General features: G+C 34.9%; 2 protein-coding genes and 1 pseudogene across 2 annotated transcripts; all 3 read left to right on the plus strand.

Moving 5' to 3' along the window:
• Positions 1–6,056: 6,056 nt before the first annotated feature.
• On the plus strand, positions 6,057–6,852 carry LOC113774703 (annotated as a pseudogene).
• A 4,068-nt stretch (positions 6,853–10,920) lies between these two features.
• LOC113773619 (EG45-like domain containing protein) lies at positions 10,921–11,693 on the plus strand. Its single transcript, XM_027318250.1, has 3 exons — positions 10,921–11,026; positions 11,220–11,497; positions 11,592–11,693. The coding sequence occupies exons 1-3, from the start codon at positions 10,921–10,923 to the stop codon at positions 11,691–11,693; spliced, it is 486 nt and encodes a 161-aa protein (XP_027174051.1).
• A 5,029-nt stretch (positions 11,694–16,722) lies between these two features.
• On the plus strand, positions 16,723–18,587 carry LOC113776220 (cation/calcium exchanger 1-like). Its single transcript, XM_027321333.1, has one exon. The coding sequence runs from the start codon at positions 16,724–16,726 to the stop codon at positions 18,518–18,520; it is 1,797 nt and encodes a 598-aa protein (XP_027177134.1). The 5' UTR covers position 16,723; the 3' UTR covers positions 18,521–18,587.
• The last annotated feature ends 2,338 nt before the right edge of the window (positions 18,588–20,925 follow it).

Consider the following 20,925-nt stretch of genomic DNA (forward strand, 5'->3'; position numbering starts at 1 on the left):
GTTGTTATAGATGTTGTTTTGTGGAAGATTTCATGGGTTGAGCTAGAGTTATATTCAATTTCAGTTTTAGGATTTCAATTCTGCCATGTTCTGACCAGTGTCATTCGGCCATGATGGAGGCCGAATTGGGTTTAGCTCCAAACATGAAAGTTTTTGGTAATTGAGTTAGCTAGCTACCTGTAAAATTTTAGCTCAATCAGAATACTGTAGCTTGTGAAATGACCGAAATACCCTTGACTGCCCATGAGCCCTGTTCCGCGGACAGCTTTCTGTTTTCGTGGAGATTTTCATTTTTGACCCTGAAAATGCATGATTTGGCTTTGGAGGTCTTCATAAGAAATGTAGGTATATGTCTTGGTTTCGAAACGCCATAAGATTCATTTCAATCCGATAAGTGTAGCTTCAGTTGTGGTTGTTATGCCGAAAGGTGTATTTTATCGCCTATGATTTGTATGTGAAATTATGATTGTTTTGGAATGTGAGTTGTTGTTTGATTGTAGGATGGAAAGTAAAGAAAATAAGGGAGAATGATGTCCGTTTGTTTTCTTGTAGTTTGAGTGCGTAAAAGTGAGATTTGAAATGTGATTTGGTGATGCGTTGGACTTACTTTGCTTGGACATACTTAGGTCCACTTTAATAGTGTTATTTGAGCTACCTTTCATTTGAACTTCTACATTTTTGCATGGTGAATGAGACAACCGTTTTAAGCATGTTACTTAGCTACAAATGTCAAGTTTTGAACTTCAAATGGTTACTCATTTCTTTCCGAAACAAAGAAGAATTTTCTAGGGTTTCTTGGCCGTAAAACCTAATTTTATCAAGCGAGGCTTTAGGTATGAATTTAGGGTTCATTTATTTTCCTTTTCTCGGCCGTAAAATCTAAATGTACACTTTTTACTTTAAAAGTCACATTTATATATTGTACTAGTAAGTATTCGGATTTTCTTTGAATTACTTAAACTTTTGATGGTTGAACTGTGATAGTTTCTCTTGGTTATATTAGGGTTCCTTGGTGATTGAGGGTATCACCCGGAAGAATACTTTGGACGTTCTTTTGTTTAAATAGGTGAGTGTTTCTTATTTGTTATGTTCTTGATTATATGGCTTGTTATGAATGATTGATAACATGTTAAATGCGTTCTATGATTGCTAAAACGAGTTTTCTAGGCGAGTGTGTACTTTATCGTACTCGACCTAAATGAATGTGAAATTTACAATGATTGAATGATTATATATGCATGAATGTAAGCCTGATGGCTGAACTGGTTCCTGCCCTTCGTTACCGATCGACTCGAGCCAGAAGCGGACTCGATCGGGCGATTTGGTAACCCTGGGTGAATGATTGGTATACTCGAGTATTACCTTGTTGTCAGGTGGAGTTCGGCCAACGTCCGGAAGGGGGTGAAATGAAATGAATGAACGAGTGGTAATGTAAATGAAGGGGTTTTACTTACAAAAATGCATTTCAAATAATTGGAGGAATAAGGAAATGAAAGGAGAATGAATGAATGAATGCTCCATGTGAGCACGTATCCTTTTAATGAATGTGTTATTATTGCTTTACATTGTAAATATTTCTTGAATTATTGGATATCTATTATTAATGCACTGGACTTATTGTTTGATTATGTGTTTGGAATCTCACTGAGCTTTTAGCTCATTCCGTTAATTTTGTTTTCCTTAATAGGGGATGCGAGCAAGGACGAGAGATCTATATAGACTAATCTAGTCTAGTTCTTTTGAATTTTTGTAATAGTTCTCGCCCTAGTGCTTGAATATGGTTGGATGTATTAAGAACTGAGAACGTTCGTTTTATTTGGGAATTGTATATTATTTTGAGATAGAAATGAATGTAAGTATGTGTTTCAAGTTTGGGAATTATTTTTTTTATCCTCGAGGTCATTTCTTATTTCTTTTGAAGAGTTTGAGTGAGTTCTGGCGAGAGCTGGGTAGGCGGTCCGCCGAACCCTTTGGTTCGCCTTAGGGGGAAGTGGGGCTGTCACAGTTTTTCCATTGGTTCTTCTTTTTTTCATTTTTCTTTTTGTTTTTGTCCTATCGGTAATTGGAGCTGAGCTAGCCAGCCAATTGTAGTGAATTTTGTATTCACAATATCTAATACAATTATTAATTTCATTTAAAAAGAAAATTCAGTCTATGTCTTTTTTTTTTAGGCAATTCAGTCTATGTTAGAAAAAGAGCCATTTGTAACTCAAATGGATAGCGAAATTTCTGAAGCATCTCACGGAACTAGCACATAAAGTACAAACGACACACTTCAAACGAAGAGACATATTGATGGGCTGAAATAAGATTTCGGCTCGATTGAGACTTGGGTCGTTCTTTGCCTAAAGTTTATGGATTCAAAATTGTCAAAAAAACATACAAACAGGTAGGACGACATGGGCTCAAAACTCACAGGCCATCCTCGTGTCCTTCAGCTGGATGCATGCATTAATTGAGGGATGAAAGGACTACGAAAAGACCTTTTTTTGATCGATCATACAACAGGATTAATAATACTAGTAGGTACCATGAATAATGCATAATTGATGTTTTATGATGATTCAGAATTATAAGAATTAGTAAGAACTAACTATTTTAGTCCCGTTAAAATAAACTATTTTCCAAGAAAACTCCAGAATATCAATGCCCATATTTGAAATATCTAAATGAATTATTTTTGAAGAGACAAAAAATAAAGGAGTCTAGCTAGAAATGAAATTTTGGTTAGTCCAACAATGCTATTAGTTAGCACGATAGCTCCTCTATACCAAGCATTTTAAGTGTGTATGTCTGTCTCATACTTCTATTATCGAATTACCATCCTATGATTGAGATTAACATTGCTCCATTTTACATTCAAAATCAAAACATCTTTTTATGATGTAACATGAATGTCAAACAAAATAAAAGAGAGAGACTAATGTTTATCCAAACCAGTTATTTGGATGCCATTTAGTGGCTGCTATGTATGCCACTTTGTCTTATAATTTCACTAGTTATAGGCCTCACATGAAGCGCATAGTATTGCTAAGTATAAAATAATACAGCTGATAATTCTTAATAACAGACATATACAGCACTAGGGGTGGGCAAAATTATCCGTTAACCCGAAAACCCGTCATATCCGATCCGATCCGATCCGAAAATTAGAATATCCGATTTTTATTATTTGATCGAGTCAAAAGAGAGTCGGGTACCCGCTAAGATGCGAGGCGGGTTAGGGTCACATAATTAAAAACCTACGGGTACCCGATCCGCCTCGCATATATATTTTTTATTTTTATTTTTATTTTTATACACACACTATAAAATAATAAGTTAGAACTAAATAAGTAATTTTATTGAACAAATTACATTACAAATATGAGAGACTATAATTTATTTACAAAATTCATTTGTAGAGGCCATGATCTTATATTTTGTAGAAAAAAGATTAATTAATGTGGAACATATATATTAAAAATTGTGCTACTTATTTCAAACTTTTATTGATTTTGAATTCTTTTAATTTTTTTTCCTTTATCTTATATTTTCTTCACATGTTTGTTTCTTGGTGGGAAACCTTTTTGTAGAAAAAAAATTTATTAAATTTTAGATGAATGTGTAAAATATAAAATTAAATTGGTATAAATTATTTTTTTTTAAATTAAATTATAAATGGGACGGGGCGGGTATCCGCTAACCCGATCATAATCGGGTACCCGCTAATATGTGGGGCGGGTAAGGGTCAGAAAATGGTGTGCGGGTCGGGTCAACTAAATGGTGAATGGGGCGGGTATCCGACCCGCGCTCACCCCTATACAGCACAAGCAAAATGTTACGTACACATGCATGATATACATATTTTTGCATGTAACGCCAAGGGATTCCACTAACCTCCTTCATCCCCAACCACTCAATCCTATCTCTGTAATGGCTCTAAATTAGTTAGAGACTTAATAAGTTGTAGTAGTAAAGTTTTGTTGTTTGTTTCGTCATTGACCCAAAAACAAGAAACTGTTGGTATTTTCAATGTAAAGAACTAGAAACTGTCTTTTCAATTTGTTACGAGGGCAGACATAATCCTGTGACGATGGTGCACAAAATCACACATCTACTACACAATATTCGTGATTCAAACTTGTAGATTCGAGTGGAAGAGGACTACAATAATAATTTTGCTTATCCTAGCTAGGAGGCTAAGTTCGTAGAATCGCATTTGTTGAGAATAGAAGAAGTTTAGCAGAAGTTCACGTCTAATAAGGTTAAAAGTCAAGAACAGATTAAGGGAAGACGTGTTAGATTTGGGACCAGGAACAAGTTCATTAATTAATTAACATCTTGTAATTCATCATAAATAAATTGTATGACTTTGTAATCGAGATGTAAAAAAGTTCAGATTACTTGCTAAGTTTTCATACAATTTTTTACATCGAGATGTAATAGATAGGTGAAAAAGCCTAGCAAGTAATCTGAACTCTCTTTTTTTTGTTTGGTGGGGTTTCCCTGGTTTTTTTGCTTAAATATTGACTTTTAAAGTCAGGCCTAATTTCCTTAACTTGAAGCATGGACTTTCTTTACACTTGATAGCATGGGATGTGCCTGGCTGCCAAGACATAAGGCCAGATTGTCAACAAACAGCATCGAATCTGCAGTACCACTCTACTCTATCCAAGAGTTACGAGTCAAAAGTGATATTCCTGGATGACTGCCAAACCGATTTTGTTGAAACTAAAAATTGGCCGAAAAAAGAATATTCAAGATTCATAAGCATGTTGCCACAAAAAGAACAGCTAATCTATCTTTTTACAGCTATAAATTGGATCTAATCTAATCTAATACATTTGAGTCGAAATTTCAGCTCAATGTTTCCTTCAGTTATCTCCTCCTCTTCGTCCCAGGGAATCGCAAAGACAAAACTAAAGGAAAGTTTATATGTCTACAAACATGGCAACATTCTTATTAAGGTTTTTTTAAAAAAAAAAAATTTTTATTTAGGTGCTTGTATATGATCACTAGTTATTTCTTGGACTGCATTGACCACTTATGGCTCTTTTTTTCTTCACTTAAAAAGAATCTAAACTTGCAAATGGCTATTTGGCATCCATTCATTTATCAACCTCTCAAAAATTATTTGTCCAGTGTTTGACCTTTCTTATTTAGAACAGTCTACTACACATTTTTCTAAATATAGCCACATAGAAAATGGAAAGAGCAATACCGTGCATGAGACGCTTAAACCTCATCGATTGCGGTCTATTTAAACTGTACAATACCCCTAGTGTCACGGCACAGAAAAAATTGTCTGGTCATTTTTTCGTCTCAGAAAATGCTTGGACAGAAGAAAGACACTAATTCACAATATCTCTCTCCGCTATCCAGAATGGAAGACAAGAAGGAACAATAATGGGACACGGTCAAAGTTAGGGCGAAAGTAATTATAATCGTCGGGGAGCTCAAATTCTGAGCTTTGACACTAATTCTTGAATGATAAATAATATTAGAGAGAACATTTTTAACTCCAAAGTATATTGAAAGAGGTATAATCTCAGTATAATTATTAAGAAAAAAAATGAAACCTTCTCTGTGTAAACTGCAAAAGAAAGTTCTCGGAAGCCAGAGTAACTACTATAACGGACAACTATGCAGGTAAGCATACTATTACAGTTTAGGAGATGGATAGTTGGGTGATTTGAGGACGAGGTTGTAAATGAGAGATTCGGATTCAAATTCTTTCACTTATATTAAAATAAAAAAAACTCTTACACTTTGACTATAATAAAAAAAAAAAAAATCCAACTTGTGATTGTAAGTTCTAACCATTTTTCACAGCAATAATTTCTAAACTTAATTGATTTAGTTTTGTTTGCCAACAAATTGACCCTATGCCTACTGCTACAGGAGATAAATTATCGCCGACCATCAAAGCAAAAATTCATTGTTTATACCAAGTAATACGATTTGAATCAAGAAAAGTAAAACCTGACGGGGCCTAAATAATGAATTTATTCGGTTGAGGTCCTCATAAACATGGGCAACACCCCCATGTCTTCAACATTTCGCCTATAAAAGGCAGAGGCATTGCTCAGTTTTCTCATCGAGCAAGCTCTTCAAGAAAGTTCAAACTCAAAGTGAAACCTTGAAGAGTTTAAATCCTTTAGGAGAGAGCCAAAAAATAAAATAAAATGGGAGCCACAATGCGAGTTCTGATGATGATTGCCATGGCGGCAAGCCTTGTTTCTGTTTCCTATGCAGCTACGGGGACTGCAACTTTCTATACACCACCTTATGTTCGTAAGTTTCTCTTCAGTACTATCATGCACTGCACAAGATTTTGCAAATCTGTCATTTAATTCGAGAGATAACTAGTTAAGATATATTTGTATACGTCTTGCATGATTCCTAGTTATTTTATCGTTTTCTTTAATCTCTCAGCATTTTCGTAGGGTGTCTCTTTAGTACTATCACTAGTATAATTTAAAGTGCAACATGTGATATTAGCCAGACAAAAGTATTACGACCTTCTCTTCTCACAAATGTTGTACTTTTGTTGCCTTGTAAACCAGCCTCTTCTTGTTATGGCTTCCAAAACAATGGGGTGATGATTGCAGCTGCAAGTGATGCAATCTGGGACAATAGGGCTGCCTGTGGGAGAAACTACAGAGTGACATGCACTGGACGTACAAACCTAGGTGTCCTTCAACCATGCAGGGGCAGTGTTGTGGTTAAATGCAGGGGTTGATTGTTGTGGTTAAAATAGTTGATTATTGTCCCCCCGGGTGTAGAGGAACAATTGATCTCTCCCAAGAAGCGTTTGCTATCATTGCTGATCCAAATGCTGGAAAAGTTAACATTGAATATGACCAGTAAGCCTATTATGTCTTGACCAAAAATTTCTTCTTCATCTAACGGAATTGCTTAGACTTGAAGTACTAATTGATTTCCAACTTTCTTCGTATTTTTCAGGGTTTGAAGTTGAATTTTAAAAGCTTTCAGAAGGCCGAAAAGGATGTCCAGAAATAAGTAGATTTCCCATGGGAATATGTACGCTACAAAATCTATGTATGAGCTACTACTTTGTAGCATGAACTTATGAGTAAATAAGATTACATCTGGTGAAAGCCTCTGAAACTTTAATGGTGCATTAGCTTGTTTCATTTGGATTTTAACTTTTTCTTTTTCTTGAGTTACCATTTTCTGATTCTGATTCTTCTTCTTCTTCTTTTCCTTTGGAGTAAAATTTATGACTAATTTTATGCGTCGTCTTCTAGTTACACTTGCTTGTTTCATTCATTTTGTATGATGAAACATTTGCATTTTTTCTGGACCATAGACTGAAGCTCAATGAGAGGGAAGAAAAGGAGCTTTTCGCCCCAAGTCCGATAGTTTACTTGACCCCCCTTAGTTTCTTTCATTTTGTGAAATTTACTTTTGAAACTCCTAAAGTGTTCCAAAAGATTCAGTAAATGCTAAAGCTTTTGAAAATTTCTGTTAAGTCCTCAGTTTATTCCACTAATTAATTTGCTACCACAATACAATCAAAAACCACTATTGGATTGAACCTTTCATTTTTTTCAAATAATTAATACTCGAGAAATTAAACTTTATGAAAGTGCTCAAAACTAATACATTATAGTGATAAAAATTTGATGACCTATACGTTGCTCATTGCGTTGTTCTACATTATTTAGTCGTATAAATTTTTTTTTGAAAAGGAATATATTCAATAGCAGAACAGAAGTTTGGGTCAAAGTATATTTAGGATCTTTTGGGTGTAATAACGAAGTGAACTATTTACAAATAAGGACTCAATTGACTCAAAACATCTATGAAAGGACATTAAACGGTGAAATTAAAGATTAAGGACTAAATAGAATATAACATAACGCATAAGTTTTCCTTTTGTTGGAATCCTTAAATGGAGAAGAAAAGAGAAGAAAGAAAAATTAGCAGTAAAATTTCAGTCATGTTGATTTTCTTTTTCCTGTTATATGTGCATGGATACACCCAAGATATGCAATATCGGTGGAAGTGGCAAAGTTGATATTTTCTTTTCATTCTAACTTCACACCATTACTGCCAAATTGCTAATATGATAACATATGTGGATTTGCAAAAGGAAGTTACCAGTACACCGCAACCATCAAAAATCGAGTGCAGAATGTTTTGCCGATTAATTTGACCATGTTCTTCAATTAAAGTTTGGTCCCAAAAGTCAAAATAGACAGCCTGCAGCAGAAGTCAACTTACATCAGTACCATCCAACCCAACCCTCCCCCAACAGCCTGCAGTACTTAATTGATGAGATACCGTCAAAATTTGATTAATGCACTTGCTAGCAAATTTCTCCTCCTCGACCATTTCTGTTGCAAGTTCAAGAAAAACCTCGCCGTCTTGAAAAGCGTCTTCACTATGGCGTTTGAATCACCATGATCTTAATTCTCATTACTTATCAAAATAATTGAGCAAGAAAGTTGCAGTTTACGCAATTAAAGGTGCATACCAGCGCCTGGCTTTTGCCACTATATCCCCAGAATTTTCATTATATTGATTGATCCTTGTTTAAACAATATCACTTTCTCCAAGATTTAATCGCCACAAGACCAAGTGTTGGAGTAATTTTGGAGTGTAAATTTAGAATTGCAAGATGTTGCAAGTAATACTATTAACCACTAAAAATTTAATGCTAACTTTTAGAGTTTTGATCTAAATTAATTGATAGGGTGTGGAGTTATCCCCTCCCAAAATCAATATATTCATTTTTCTCAATTTTAATTACTTATTCGCCAGGTAAAAAGTGCCCATTAATTTCTTTGCAATGGTGTGGGTAGTACTAGGGTTAAGCTGTAAGGAGTCATGTGTCACTCTTCAATCAACGGTTTAGAGTTTTCCATGACTCTTAACTTATGTAAACTTTGAACTGGAAATTACAAAAAAAAAAAAAAAAAAAATTTAATTTCAATCCCAGTAATTTTTTTTTGGGTCAAAATTTCAATCCAAGTAATGACCATCCCAATATCAGGTAATCTACAACTTGTACGGACCATCCCATTATGAAGTTATTGGCTTATATATATATATATATTGAGTACGTGTTTTTTCAAATCTACTGCAGGTCGAGCAATCGACCCAATTTATTTTTTTCACTTATGAATGTACTAGGCAACAAGTAGATCTACTAAAGTAGTTTGAATTTATATCTTAAAAATGCCTAGGCTATGACCATTAGATATCTCTATAGATATGCATGTAAATTTAGTGTTTGGTCTTGACAACCAAACTTCCTGACTTAGCTTAGGCATGCTAGTGATTGTGCTATCATTAGCCCTTTGGCCAATTCTTAAAATTTCTTGGATCGATTAACTTCACTTTATAGGAGTATGATGAAACAATCCCATCATGAGTTAATACAAAGAATACATTTCCTTTAAAAAAAAAATCATTTACTGGTGGATAACAAGAACTTTATTGGCTACTTCTTTGATGTACCCAAAAAAGGAACTAAAGCCAAAGTTCATACAGAGAGGAAGTAAATTCGAGAATTCTGAGGTTCAAAACAAGCTACTTGATCTCTAACGCATAATCTATAAACTAAAATTTGTTATTTTGCAATGTACACAGAGAACTGTCACTATATACAGTCTCTCTGTTTTTGTTTCATTGGAACAAGAAGAACAATGTGCAACTTGAAACTTGAAACTAATTAATCAGCTTATTACTCCGTTCGGGCCGGATGCACGATCTTCCTCCAACGAAGCTATTTTTTTAATCACATAATTGATGATACCTTTTATGCTTTTTGTCAGTAATTAATATGGGTGCATGCTCTTGTCTTGACCTAATTATATTGGTTCAGCCTGCTTCGCTTGTAATGATTGATGTTTGCTAATACAATTTTCGACGATTTCAACCATCACGAAGTTACAAGTGTCTTTTCATTGCAAACTCAGATTGCCTATGTACGGCAGTCATGATTAAGATGATTACAACTTCGTTCAAACATAGATGATTGCCATGCACCATTAATTTCTTTGTTATACATAAGCTGTTTCAAGAACGTTAATTTGGAAGATTTGTGCTTACCACAATATGTAACTCGAACTCAAGGCGCCATTTAGTTCTCATGATTCACTGTGGTTATATTGTTCAGGAATCTTTCCATTCTTCTAACTAAAAGAAAGCAGCTCTAATATGTACATTTTACTGTCCGGCTAGCTTTGTATTACAAATAATCTTTTTATAAGTAGAGAAGGGGTGAGGTGTAAGAAGCAGGAGGGGAAAATGGAGAATTGAACCCAAGATCTTTAAATTCTGAACCATTAACTTTAGCCACTATCTAACTAACATGTATACATGGAAAAAATAAAAATAAATTATATGCCATGCAACAATCTCAATGTTGATTGGGAAAAATTGAAAAAAAAAATGAACTGAGGACACTTAATTAAGAACTATTATCAATATTTTGTTATCATTAATTTGCAAAATTCTTCTGTGTTACATATATAGATGAAAAACAAAATTTGGAAGTCCGGATTTCTATGAGATTTGCTTCTTAACAAAAGTGTCTTTGGAAACAAAGAATACATATTTATGTTATATTTAGTTTTCATAATTAAGTAACTAAATCAAATATTAAACACAAAATAGAATCAGTCGGGGACTGAGCATTGTTTACTAGTAGTTGAGGCTACATTATTTATTTATTTATTATACGGGATCTTGCATTAATAAATATAATTATACCCTCTTCATAAGAACTTAATTTTGGAATATATCTTCCACTAGTTTTCAGCTTCATTGCACACAATGTTTTGGTCGGCCGGGGTTGGAAGTATACACGAGACTGCTCCCTATAAATGTGTGGAAAACCAATTGAGTTTCATCACCAAATTACCAATTCAAGCAACAGAATTACGTGCTTGGAAGAGGAGACAAATGGCAGCATTGCACAATAATATGGTGCTTGTAGGCATTTTGGTGACCCTCTTTTTTACTGCACATGCGGATGATGGCACCGCTACTTTCTACGCACAATATGACCGTAAGTTCCGTCTTTCACATAATAATAGTTAGATCAAATTTCCTTTATTTCACAAGCAGAAGCGTAGCTAGGAATATTAGATCAACATTAGACACATCTTCCACTAATATTTTTCCAATTTCAGAGTTCCACTTGTGTGATGCATTTGTGCTACAAACACTGAGTTCTTGATAGGATTTTGTTTAATTTGCAGCCTCAGCATGTTTTGGAACCAATACCCCTACAGGGCTGATTGCCGCAGCCAGCGCTGATATATGGCAGGATGGTGCTGCCTGTAGGACAAGATACAGAATAACTTGCACTGATGGTACGAACCTCGGCACCCCACGCCCTTGCACTGGTCAGAGTGTTGAAGTTGAGATAGTTGATTTCTGTCGTAACTGTCGAGGCACCTTTGATCTCAGCCAAGATGCCTTTGCCATAATCGCGGACACTAATGCTGGCAAAATCTTGATTGAATACGACCAGTATGTGCATTACTATTTTGTCACGAAATTCCTAACACTGCGTTATTATTGGCCTGCAATTATTTACGGGTTTCAATCTTTCGTCTTGCTAATCTCAGGGTCTGAAGTCCACTGGAACTTCTTTAAAGGATACAAAGGCGCAAGGGATGATCATGTTCCAAGTAGCTGCGGTTCCTCATCTTGGGGGAATGGATGATTAATTCTTCTGTCTTTTTTTTTTTTTTGCTTCTTTAAAGTCTGGAGATGATATGTTGCTCCCAGTATTAGCAATTTAGCATTCAATTAATCACCACCAAGCAAATTTCCACGTTCCCAAATAAGCAAGTCACTCATACCTGCCCATAGCTCATGTTATGGGAAAATATGATCAGATTTATTCAGTGAACTCATCATTCATGGTTGTTGTGCCAATGATATAGGAATATATAATTGGACTTTTGTCGAGTGACTGACCCCTCATTAATGGGTTTTGTGCTTCGTACGGTGTTCGCTGCCGCTCTGTTGTCTGTACTGTTCTCACTACAGGGGGGAAAAATGTAGTTACTATTATTTTTTTCTTAAGTGATACATTTAAAATAAAATATACAACTCGTAAATATAAAACAGGTTACATCAAAATATTACAACGATGGAACGCAAGAGGAAAGACATCCAATTATTTGCATCCGACAAGCTCGGTAACTTCCTCGGAGCTGTTGTGTTGATAATGGAAAATGACGATCGACTGTTATGCTTTTAAATTTCGGTGTTTTTAGTTCAAAACCAGATGCTCAGAATAATGGAGTCCTTAATTTGTTCGTGCAGGCTATCTTATTTTAAGTATTTGAGGTACATCCAAGCTCTTTTCTACCAACGAATTCCAAAAACTTTTGTCAGAAAATTTCTCTGACAGTCACTAAAATTTATTGTTTCCGCAGGCTACATGACATTGTTATATGTGTTATTTCTTGTCGACATTTATTTATAAGCATTATTTATCGTACTAGCTTACAATTTTTAATCGAATTAAAACAATAGAGTACTGCAGATCCAGGTACATGGGCGAAGGGGGAGGAATGGATCGAAAAGTACGAAAGGAGTGAACATAAATAAATGAGAGATTGTGAGAGTGTATATGTGTGTGTGTTGCTCTGAAATTATTCAACTCCCTGTAAGTAGTTGAATCGACATTTATTCTTTGCTGTTAATTTATTGCCATCATGAATCCTTTTTCTCAAAATTTCTTTTCTGTTTTGTTTTGATAAATGATGAGATCAAGGTATGGCAATTGAAGTTTTTCTTCAGGTCAGATCGTTACTTATTAATACGCATGTAACTATCATCATTACTAGGCTCATTTACATATATATTCATAGCACAATATTTTTAAACATGTCCTAAATGTAGATTTTAGGCGTTTGAACTCCAAACATAAAAGGCTTACCATAAGAATAAATATTAAAATAAAGAACAAATTATCAGGATAGCCACTGAACTTTTGGAATCGTTGAATTTTGACCACTAAATTATTAAAACTCTGATCTAAAATTTATATTTCAAACCATTCCGTCAGACTAATCGTTAACTTTGCCTCCTTTCTTTGTCTCGTGAATCGTGTGAGCGCTCAGATCTGTCATGTTTAATGATTAAATCTAGTGGAATGACTTGAAATCTAAACTTTAACTAGTTCAGTGGACAGAACCAGACTTTTAATAATTCAATGATCGTGAAAGTTTGATGGCCATCCAACTAATTTGCTCTAAAATAAATTGGTGACAACATGATAAGCCCAAAACAACATTCCGTGCTAAACCTGCTTTCATGTGATTGTTCAACCAACGATTGCAAAAAGCCACGTGTCTTAAGTACAAACCAGCAATGGGGAAACAAAAGCCACGTCTGTCTAACGTAAAAGCGACGGTGAAGTCAAATCCATATGGGCAGCAAAATCATCTACAAGTAGGCCTGTCAACGGTCCGGATTTAGATCCGATTCGTGAAATTATTGCGGGTATGGGTAGGGATTTAATTTCGTTACCTGGACCCGGATTTGGATCTGTTTTGTCAAACAAAAAAATGGATCGGATACGGAATATAGTATTCCGACCCGTATTAGACTCGGATCCGGATATAAATGGATTAATAATTTAAAATATATATTTATCAATATAATTTGATTAGGGTGATGTATTTGAGTAAAGTCAATTTGATTTATTTTCTTATTTTATTTTTTTTGTATTAGTTGGAAATTAGTGTACAAATATATTTTTTTCTCATTTTTATTAGAAATTATAAATTTTCATAATTTTTTTCGGGTAGACCCGGACCCGGATCCGAGACCCGTCGGATCCGAATCCGGAACATAGAGTAGAAGACCCGTCGGATAAACGGGTCGAATCCGGATCCGATTTGGTATGCCGGGTCCGGGTCCAGAATAATGAATTCCGGCCCGGACCCCGCCCGTTGACAGACCTATCTACAAGGTCTTATAAAACTTGTTAAATAAATGCCAAAATCAACTCCTGAGTCCGGATCGAAGCCGAGTGCAACAAGAAATCCAGTCTATAACTAAATACTCTAGTTCTATTCTATCCAATTTTGATTACAAGTTGGACAAGGAGTAATCCACGAGCAAATCATCCAATAAGATAAATACGCAATGCACACGGAATAGAATAGAAGTGAGTTCAAAGATCCAATGATTCTGCGAATTTATTTGTATCCTATTGCATACATCAGTGTGATCAATATAATCGGTCATCACATTTACATCTTCTGATTCTATTTCTGGCTTGGATATCAACTTTGGTGAAGCCACGTCACATAAACGGAGTCGTCATACAGGTAAGACCAAAGTGACGATAACTAATCACATATAAATCACAACCGAAACAAGTCGCAACCAAATTCAACGTACTCTCAATTCTGAATAGCGGATTTATACATATCTTCATGTATGTTAATGAATTCTTGATTTCTAGTAAATTTATCTCAAACTCCGTAGACTATGACATAATTGCTTTACATAATTGTTTTACAAATTACCACATGTTTTCCACCTAAATTTTGATACCACATGTCTACCACATGTTACATAAAAGCAGGATCTTCATTATGCACAATCTTGAATTATGCAGCCTAGCTTTCCCTCACCTAACTCATTTTATATTACATAAAACCTTCCTTCGCCTAACTCTCTTTATGTTACATAAAAACAAGATCTTCACTATCCACAATCAATCTGAAATATGAAGTCTAGCCTTCCTTCCTTCAGTATCCACAACCCTTGAATATGCAGTCCAGCCTTCCTTCCCTCACCTCACTCTCGTTAAAGATAGACCCTCGTCGCGTAAATCATACTTAATCTATTACATTAATTAAATGATAAGATATAACTCAATAATCATTATAATCATCAGATAAAACACAATGAATATATTTAATTAACAAAATGTTATTTTGATAATATTATATGTGATCATATAAGTCATATAAATATTATATGTGATAATATTATAAGTCATATAAATATTTTGATAATATTATATGTGATCATATAAGTCATAGAAATATTCTAACAGACAGCCTTCTAGGAAAAAAAAAACTGCATGTATACATAGTCCTCCTTTTTTTTTTATATAAGAACTTAAATATTTGCCTTCATTTTATTAGAAAGCGAAAAACAAGTCAAGTTACTTCATTCGTATAAAGTATATATGATCTCAAAAAAAAGTAAGTAGTTTTTATTTAATATGTTCTTCAAAAATTAATCATAAATTTTGCTACTTGAAATTGCATTTTATCTATGGTGAATTTTAAATTTTTGATAATTCAACTCTTGCAAATAGACAAAAACAAGACATAGACTAATGCCAGATCTTATAACAAGACAAAACTCTTTTAATGTATATCTCGTGGTCAAAGAAAATCCTTATTAATATTTACATTGTAATTTGATTAAAATATGTATTAATGACAAAAGTTATATCATCAAACATATACACGGATACCAAAGAACACATCTAAAAAATGGATAGTAGGATAGTATAGATCTAAAGAACAGATATAAGTTATACTGTAAAGCTCCAAAAAAAAATATCTTAACAAAAAAAAATTTAAATGAGATAAAATAACTGCAACCTCAGAACATCTGTACATGTTTTTAATTGCCAGATCTCTATCCAAATATTATATTAAGATCCATAGAATAGTCCAAATATTATAGTGAGATCTATAGAATAAACCCAAGAAATTTCAGACCTGATAATCAAAATAAAAAATTTGAAAAAAGAAATTCAAATCTTATAAAAGAAAAATAAAAAAAATACCTAAAACTCTCATTAAGAATCCTTACTCTCACTAGAAAGTTTAGCAAAGAAAAAAACTCTTGCTAGGTAATCCTGAAAGAGAAAAATCTCTCACTAGAAATTCCTAATAAGAGAAAGCTACTCCCATGGGGAAAGACCAAAGAAATCTAATCTCTCTTCCATGAGAGAGTTGGAGAAAATTTTAGCTAGAGAGTTTTTTTTGGAGTGAGAGGGAAGAGAGAATTAATTTTTATTAGTAAATCAATTTACAAAGAATCTTCTAATATAATCACCATGAATTCGAGCAAAATATTTCCCTTAATTAATAATATAAGCTTTTTAATAATGACGTGGAAAACTTCCCTCGATATGTATAACATTTTTGAAGTATGACGTACGTGGAAGGAAGTCTATCCATTCAAGCCCATTTTCAGTTTATAGTATTAGGAAATCAACAATTTGCTCTCTTCATCCAAAAGTTTGGAACCATCCGCATTATTATTTTTGACATTTTGTATGATTGGAGCACATCTCCCCATCTCCACCCGTCGGCCAACTTAACTTTGGGCATAACTGGGGAAAATGAGTATTGGCTAGCTAGAGCAATATCGCATGTTACTTGTCCATTGTACCAACTGGGGCAAGCACCATCTGAAAAACGGTAACCTTAGCTGCCTAGGACTAAAGTGTCTTTGGCATGGACACGAATTATTAATAAGAATATCCTCGACTCATAAACCTGTGCATCGATAGTTATATAGTGATTCTTTAAGTCCTTCTTTATTCCTCAAGAAATCCCTTATGATATTAATTTTTCAATCTTTCCGCTATACGAGGAAGTTGTTAAGATGCTTGATTCTTTCAACACCAAAGCTAATTAATTTTCTTCCCCACCCAGAACTCTCTATTTCTTTCTAGTTTTTCTCTCCCTATGGTTGCTAAACTATGGGATTATTCCTCTTCATGCACAAAGCCAAGTGTCTCATTGTTTTTCTCAACATAAGCTTCCTTGTTCTTATTTTATGCATTAGTATCAATCTCAAATCTTCGAACTCAAATTTCCTAAACAACTTCGTCAGGGCAAAAAGCCCTTTAATCAAGAACTACCACATCTTGTTGAATGAAGACAGTGGTTGTAAAGGTCTTCATAAGTACAATAGCAGGTTCGAGCGGTGCTTATATGTAAAATCCCACCAGGGATGCCAACCACAAGGCTACATTTCCTATCTGGAACTGTTCCATTGCACGTTTAGCCCCCGTCTTGGCTATACTTTGCTTGCTATTTGGCTGGTATTGCTTTTCTACCTTCTTGGTGATACTGCTAGCAGTTACTTTTGTACCTCACTGGAGGGCTTATCAAGATGTTTGAGGCTTTCCCCGACAATTGCTGGTGTAACTCTTCTCTCTCTTGGAAATGGCGCACCGGACGTTTTTTCTAGCATAATTTCTTTCATGGGAGATGGAAATACTGAGGATATTGGCCTGAATAGCATTTTGGGCGGTGCATTTTTTGTATCCAGTGTGGTGGTTGGAATCATAAGCATTTCAATCAGCCATCAAGGCAGAAAAATTAGTTCTTCAAGCTTTACAAGGAATGTTTCTTTCTTGCTTTTCTGCCTCTGTTGCCTTCTGCTGATTATAATCATGGGCAAGATCAACTTGTGGGGTGCTCTTTCTTTCCTGGCTCTGTATTTTATATATGCTGGTTCCATTTTTGCATCAGAAATTCTTGCAAAGGGGGAAAAAGAAGCAGAATCTGCCGCGAAAACTGAAAGTTGGCGGTTGCCATTGACCAGGAGCTTTGTGAAAAACGGCCAAGAACTATCAACAGAACTTCAGACGCCTTTGCTGGGATTTGCAGATGATGATTCTCCAATCTTGAATAACTATGACGAGGATAATTTGCAAATTCTTAAACACAAAGATACAGTAAGGTGCTGCTTCTGGAAAACTTTGTTCATACTAGAATTGCCTCTTGACTTGCCTAGGAAATTAACAATTCCAATAATTTCTGAGGAGAGATGGTCCAAGGCAATTGCACTTATGTCAACTGCATTAGCCCCTGTCCTATTGGCAGTAATATGGAACTTCCATTATCAAAAATCATGGCTTCCGGTTTATATAATTGCTGCATCACTAGGAATTGCCTCTGCCCTGCTGCTATTTTGTACCAGCGATGAGTCTAATCCACCAAGAAAGTATCAATTCCTCTGGCTAGCAGAAGCATTTTTATTGAGCATCATTTGGACTTATATTTTGGCACAAGAATTGATTTCACTACTAGTTTCACTGGGAATTATACTAGGAATAAGCCACTCTATCATGGGATTGACTGTTCTTGCATGGGGCAATTCCCTAGGGGACTTGGTGTCAAATGTAACAATGGCCAAAAGAGGCGGTCCAGCTGGAGCTCAGACGGCAATTTCAGGCTGCTATGCAGGGCCAATTTTTAACATTATCGTGGGATTGGGTCTGTCGCTTACGCTCTCATCCTGGAACGTGTTTCCATCTTCTCTTGTACTTACCCAGGATCCTTCAGTGTATGTGACATTTGGGTTCTTGATGGTGGGCTTAATATGGGTCCTGGTGGTCTTAACAAACAGGAATATGAGGCTTGACAGATTTTTGGGCATTGGACTCTTGGCAATATATTTGTGTTTTCTTTTCTTGAAAATGGCCAACGGTGTTGGCTTTGTAGAATTTCGTGTTACTTCAGGATCTGTCGAACAACGAGGAGACTGATTTGTAAGAAATTGTCCACAAAGCTGTAAGGGGGCCCTCCCAATTACGTAATGGAAGTAAAGACTTAAAGCTGTGGGAAAGAATTGATGTTTTATACACTAATAATTAATACACTGTAAGGATTGAATGCATGATAATTAATTTGAATTTAAATTTTATATATATGTCATGCATCTAATAGTGATAGTGTATATACTGTGAGTGTATATAAAATTTATTTTTTAAAAAATACTAATATTTATTTGGAGTATTGGAGAAAGACGCCAAAATTAGAGGTGCAATCGAGTTGAATCAAATTCAAATAATATATTACTCGAACTCAACTTGAATTAAAAAACCTGGACTCAAAGCTCGAGCTCATCAAACTCTTGAAAGTCAAGCTCGAATTCGAGCTCGAGTTTAAGCCAATCGAGCTTAATTCGATCCCAATCGAACCTAATTAAGTTTAAAAAATATAAATTTATATTTTATATAATTTTTAATAAGGGACAAAATAGATAATTTATATAAATAGATAAAAAATTAAAAAACCATATATGTGTATATGAAATTCAATTAAGTTTGACGAGCTTTTGAACTTTACATGTTAAATCCAAAGTCGATTCGTCAAGTAATTCGAACTGTTCGAACTCGAACTCAAATTTAATTAATATGAGTTTAAACTCGAGTTTTGATCGAACAAGCTCGGGAGTTACTTGATCAACCTTGACACGAGCGCACCCATGAAGACCACCTCTTAGACCCATCACTCTTTTAAGTTTCTTTGAATCCCTAGTTACTCCTATGACTCCTCACCTAGGGCTGTCAACGGGCCGGGTCCGGGCCGGAATTCATTATTCCGGGCTCGGACCCGAATCACTATACCGGACCCGGATCCGACCCGTTTACCCGACGGGTCTTTTAGTCTATGTTCCAGATCCGGATCCGGCGGGTCCCGGATCCGGATCCGGCTACCCGAACAAATTTAGCAAAATTTATAATTTCTAATAAAAATGAGAAAAAAATATATTTGTAAACTAATTTCTAACTAATGCAAAGAAAAATCCAAATAAGAAAAGAAATCAAATTGACTTTATTCAAATACATCATCCTAATCAAATTATATTGATAAATATATATTTTTTAAATTATTAATTCATTTATATCCGGATCCGGGTCTAATACGGGCCGGAATACTATATTCCGTATCCGACCCGTTTTTTTGTTTGACAAAACGGATCCGAATCCGGATCCGGAAAACGGAATTAAATCCCTACTCATACCCGCAATAATTTCACAGATCCGGTCCGGATCCGGGTCTAGACCCGACCCGTTGACAGGCCTATCCTCACCCAATCCCAGTCAAGTCATGTGTCATTAAATGGCACAAATTAAATGCCTCACAATTTGACACTGTACCAGTAATGATAACATTATTTATGTGGAAGAAAACAAAATACAAGTGACCAGGAATGCTCTCGTTATTTAGTGTATTGTTTGACATCATAACAGTGCGCATGGGATTAACTCGTTTGCACATCCTATGTGTGGCAACATTTTAGTAGGAGGCAGCGAAGCATATTTTAACCATCCCAATGAAGCGTAAAACTATTTTCAACGTCTTTTTGTATTATATTTGTTTTTGGGTGCGTTCAAGGCAGACTTTACACTTTGCAAGAAAGGAGGGGAAAAGGGAAATGCTTTAGAGTTGAATCAAGAATTTCAAGATTTTCACATTAATGACTGATATGTTTGAAGGTTAATGGGATTGCTCTTTTTTTATCCCAAAAAATAAAGAAGCTGAATTGTCATAATTTGATAATTGCAAAGCTAAACCAAAAGGTACAAATTGATTTCATAGTGACCTGTACTGCCTAATTGAACTTACAAGAGTGTGGAATATGATATATAGCCTACAATTAATTGAATTTAAATTTAGACATCTGTTATATGCGCGCCTAGTTATGCCCATCACTTGTATCCCTAATCCCGTTACAATATATTTTATATTTTTTTTCTTTTTCGAAAATTTTGGCTCCGTTTGGATTAGTTGTTTTTGGCGATACTTTTGAAAAATTTTACTGTAGCAGAGTTTTTATAATATATTTTAGAAAATATTTTGAAATATTTAACAGTATAAGAGTTTTTAGAATACAGACTTTTTCATATGTCAATATTACCCCAAGTTGTTCTTCTCCAAAAATACCATGATTTGTTATTTCACATAAGAAAATTTAAACTTAATTCTTTAAGAAAATATATACAGTAAAAGTATATATACCATATCGATCCATTTCCAGAAATCTCAATGCCCATGAATCTATCTATAATCATAGGACACTATCATGAGGTGGCGTTAGGTTGCACATAAAAACAGACAACGGCCCGCAACCGTTCCCGTGAGAGTAATAACATCAGCCATTAAT

The sequence above is a fragment of the Coffea eugenioides genome, chromosome 6 (genome assembly GCF_003713205.1).
Source record: "Coffea eugenioides isolate CCC68of chromosome 6, Ceug_1.0, whole genome shotgun sequence".
NCBI lineage: Eukaryota > Viridiplantae > Streptophyta > Magnoliopsida > Gentianales > Rubiaceae > Coffea > Coffea eugenioides.

Bases quoted from the DNA above. Each gene is read 5' to 3' on its own strand.
- LOC113773619 (XM_027318250.1), top strand. From the start codon at position 10,921: ATGGCAGCATTGCACAATAATATGGTGCTTGTAGGCATTTTGGTGACC. The intron at 11,027-11,219 runs GTAAGTTCCGTC...TTTAATTTGCAG, and splicing joins TTTCTACGCACAATATGACC to CCTCAGCATGTTTTGGAACC. The intron at 11,498-11,591 runs GTGCATTACTAT...TGCTAATCTCAG, and splicing joins TGATTGAATACGACCAGTAT to GGTCTGAAGTCCACTGGAAC.
- LOC113776220 (XM_027321333.1), top strand. From the start codon at position 16,724: ATGGGATTATTCCTCTTCATGCACAAAGCCAAGTGTCTCATTGTTTTT.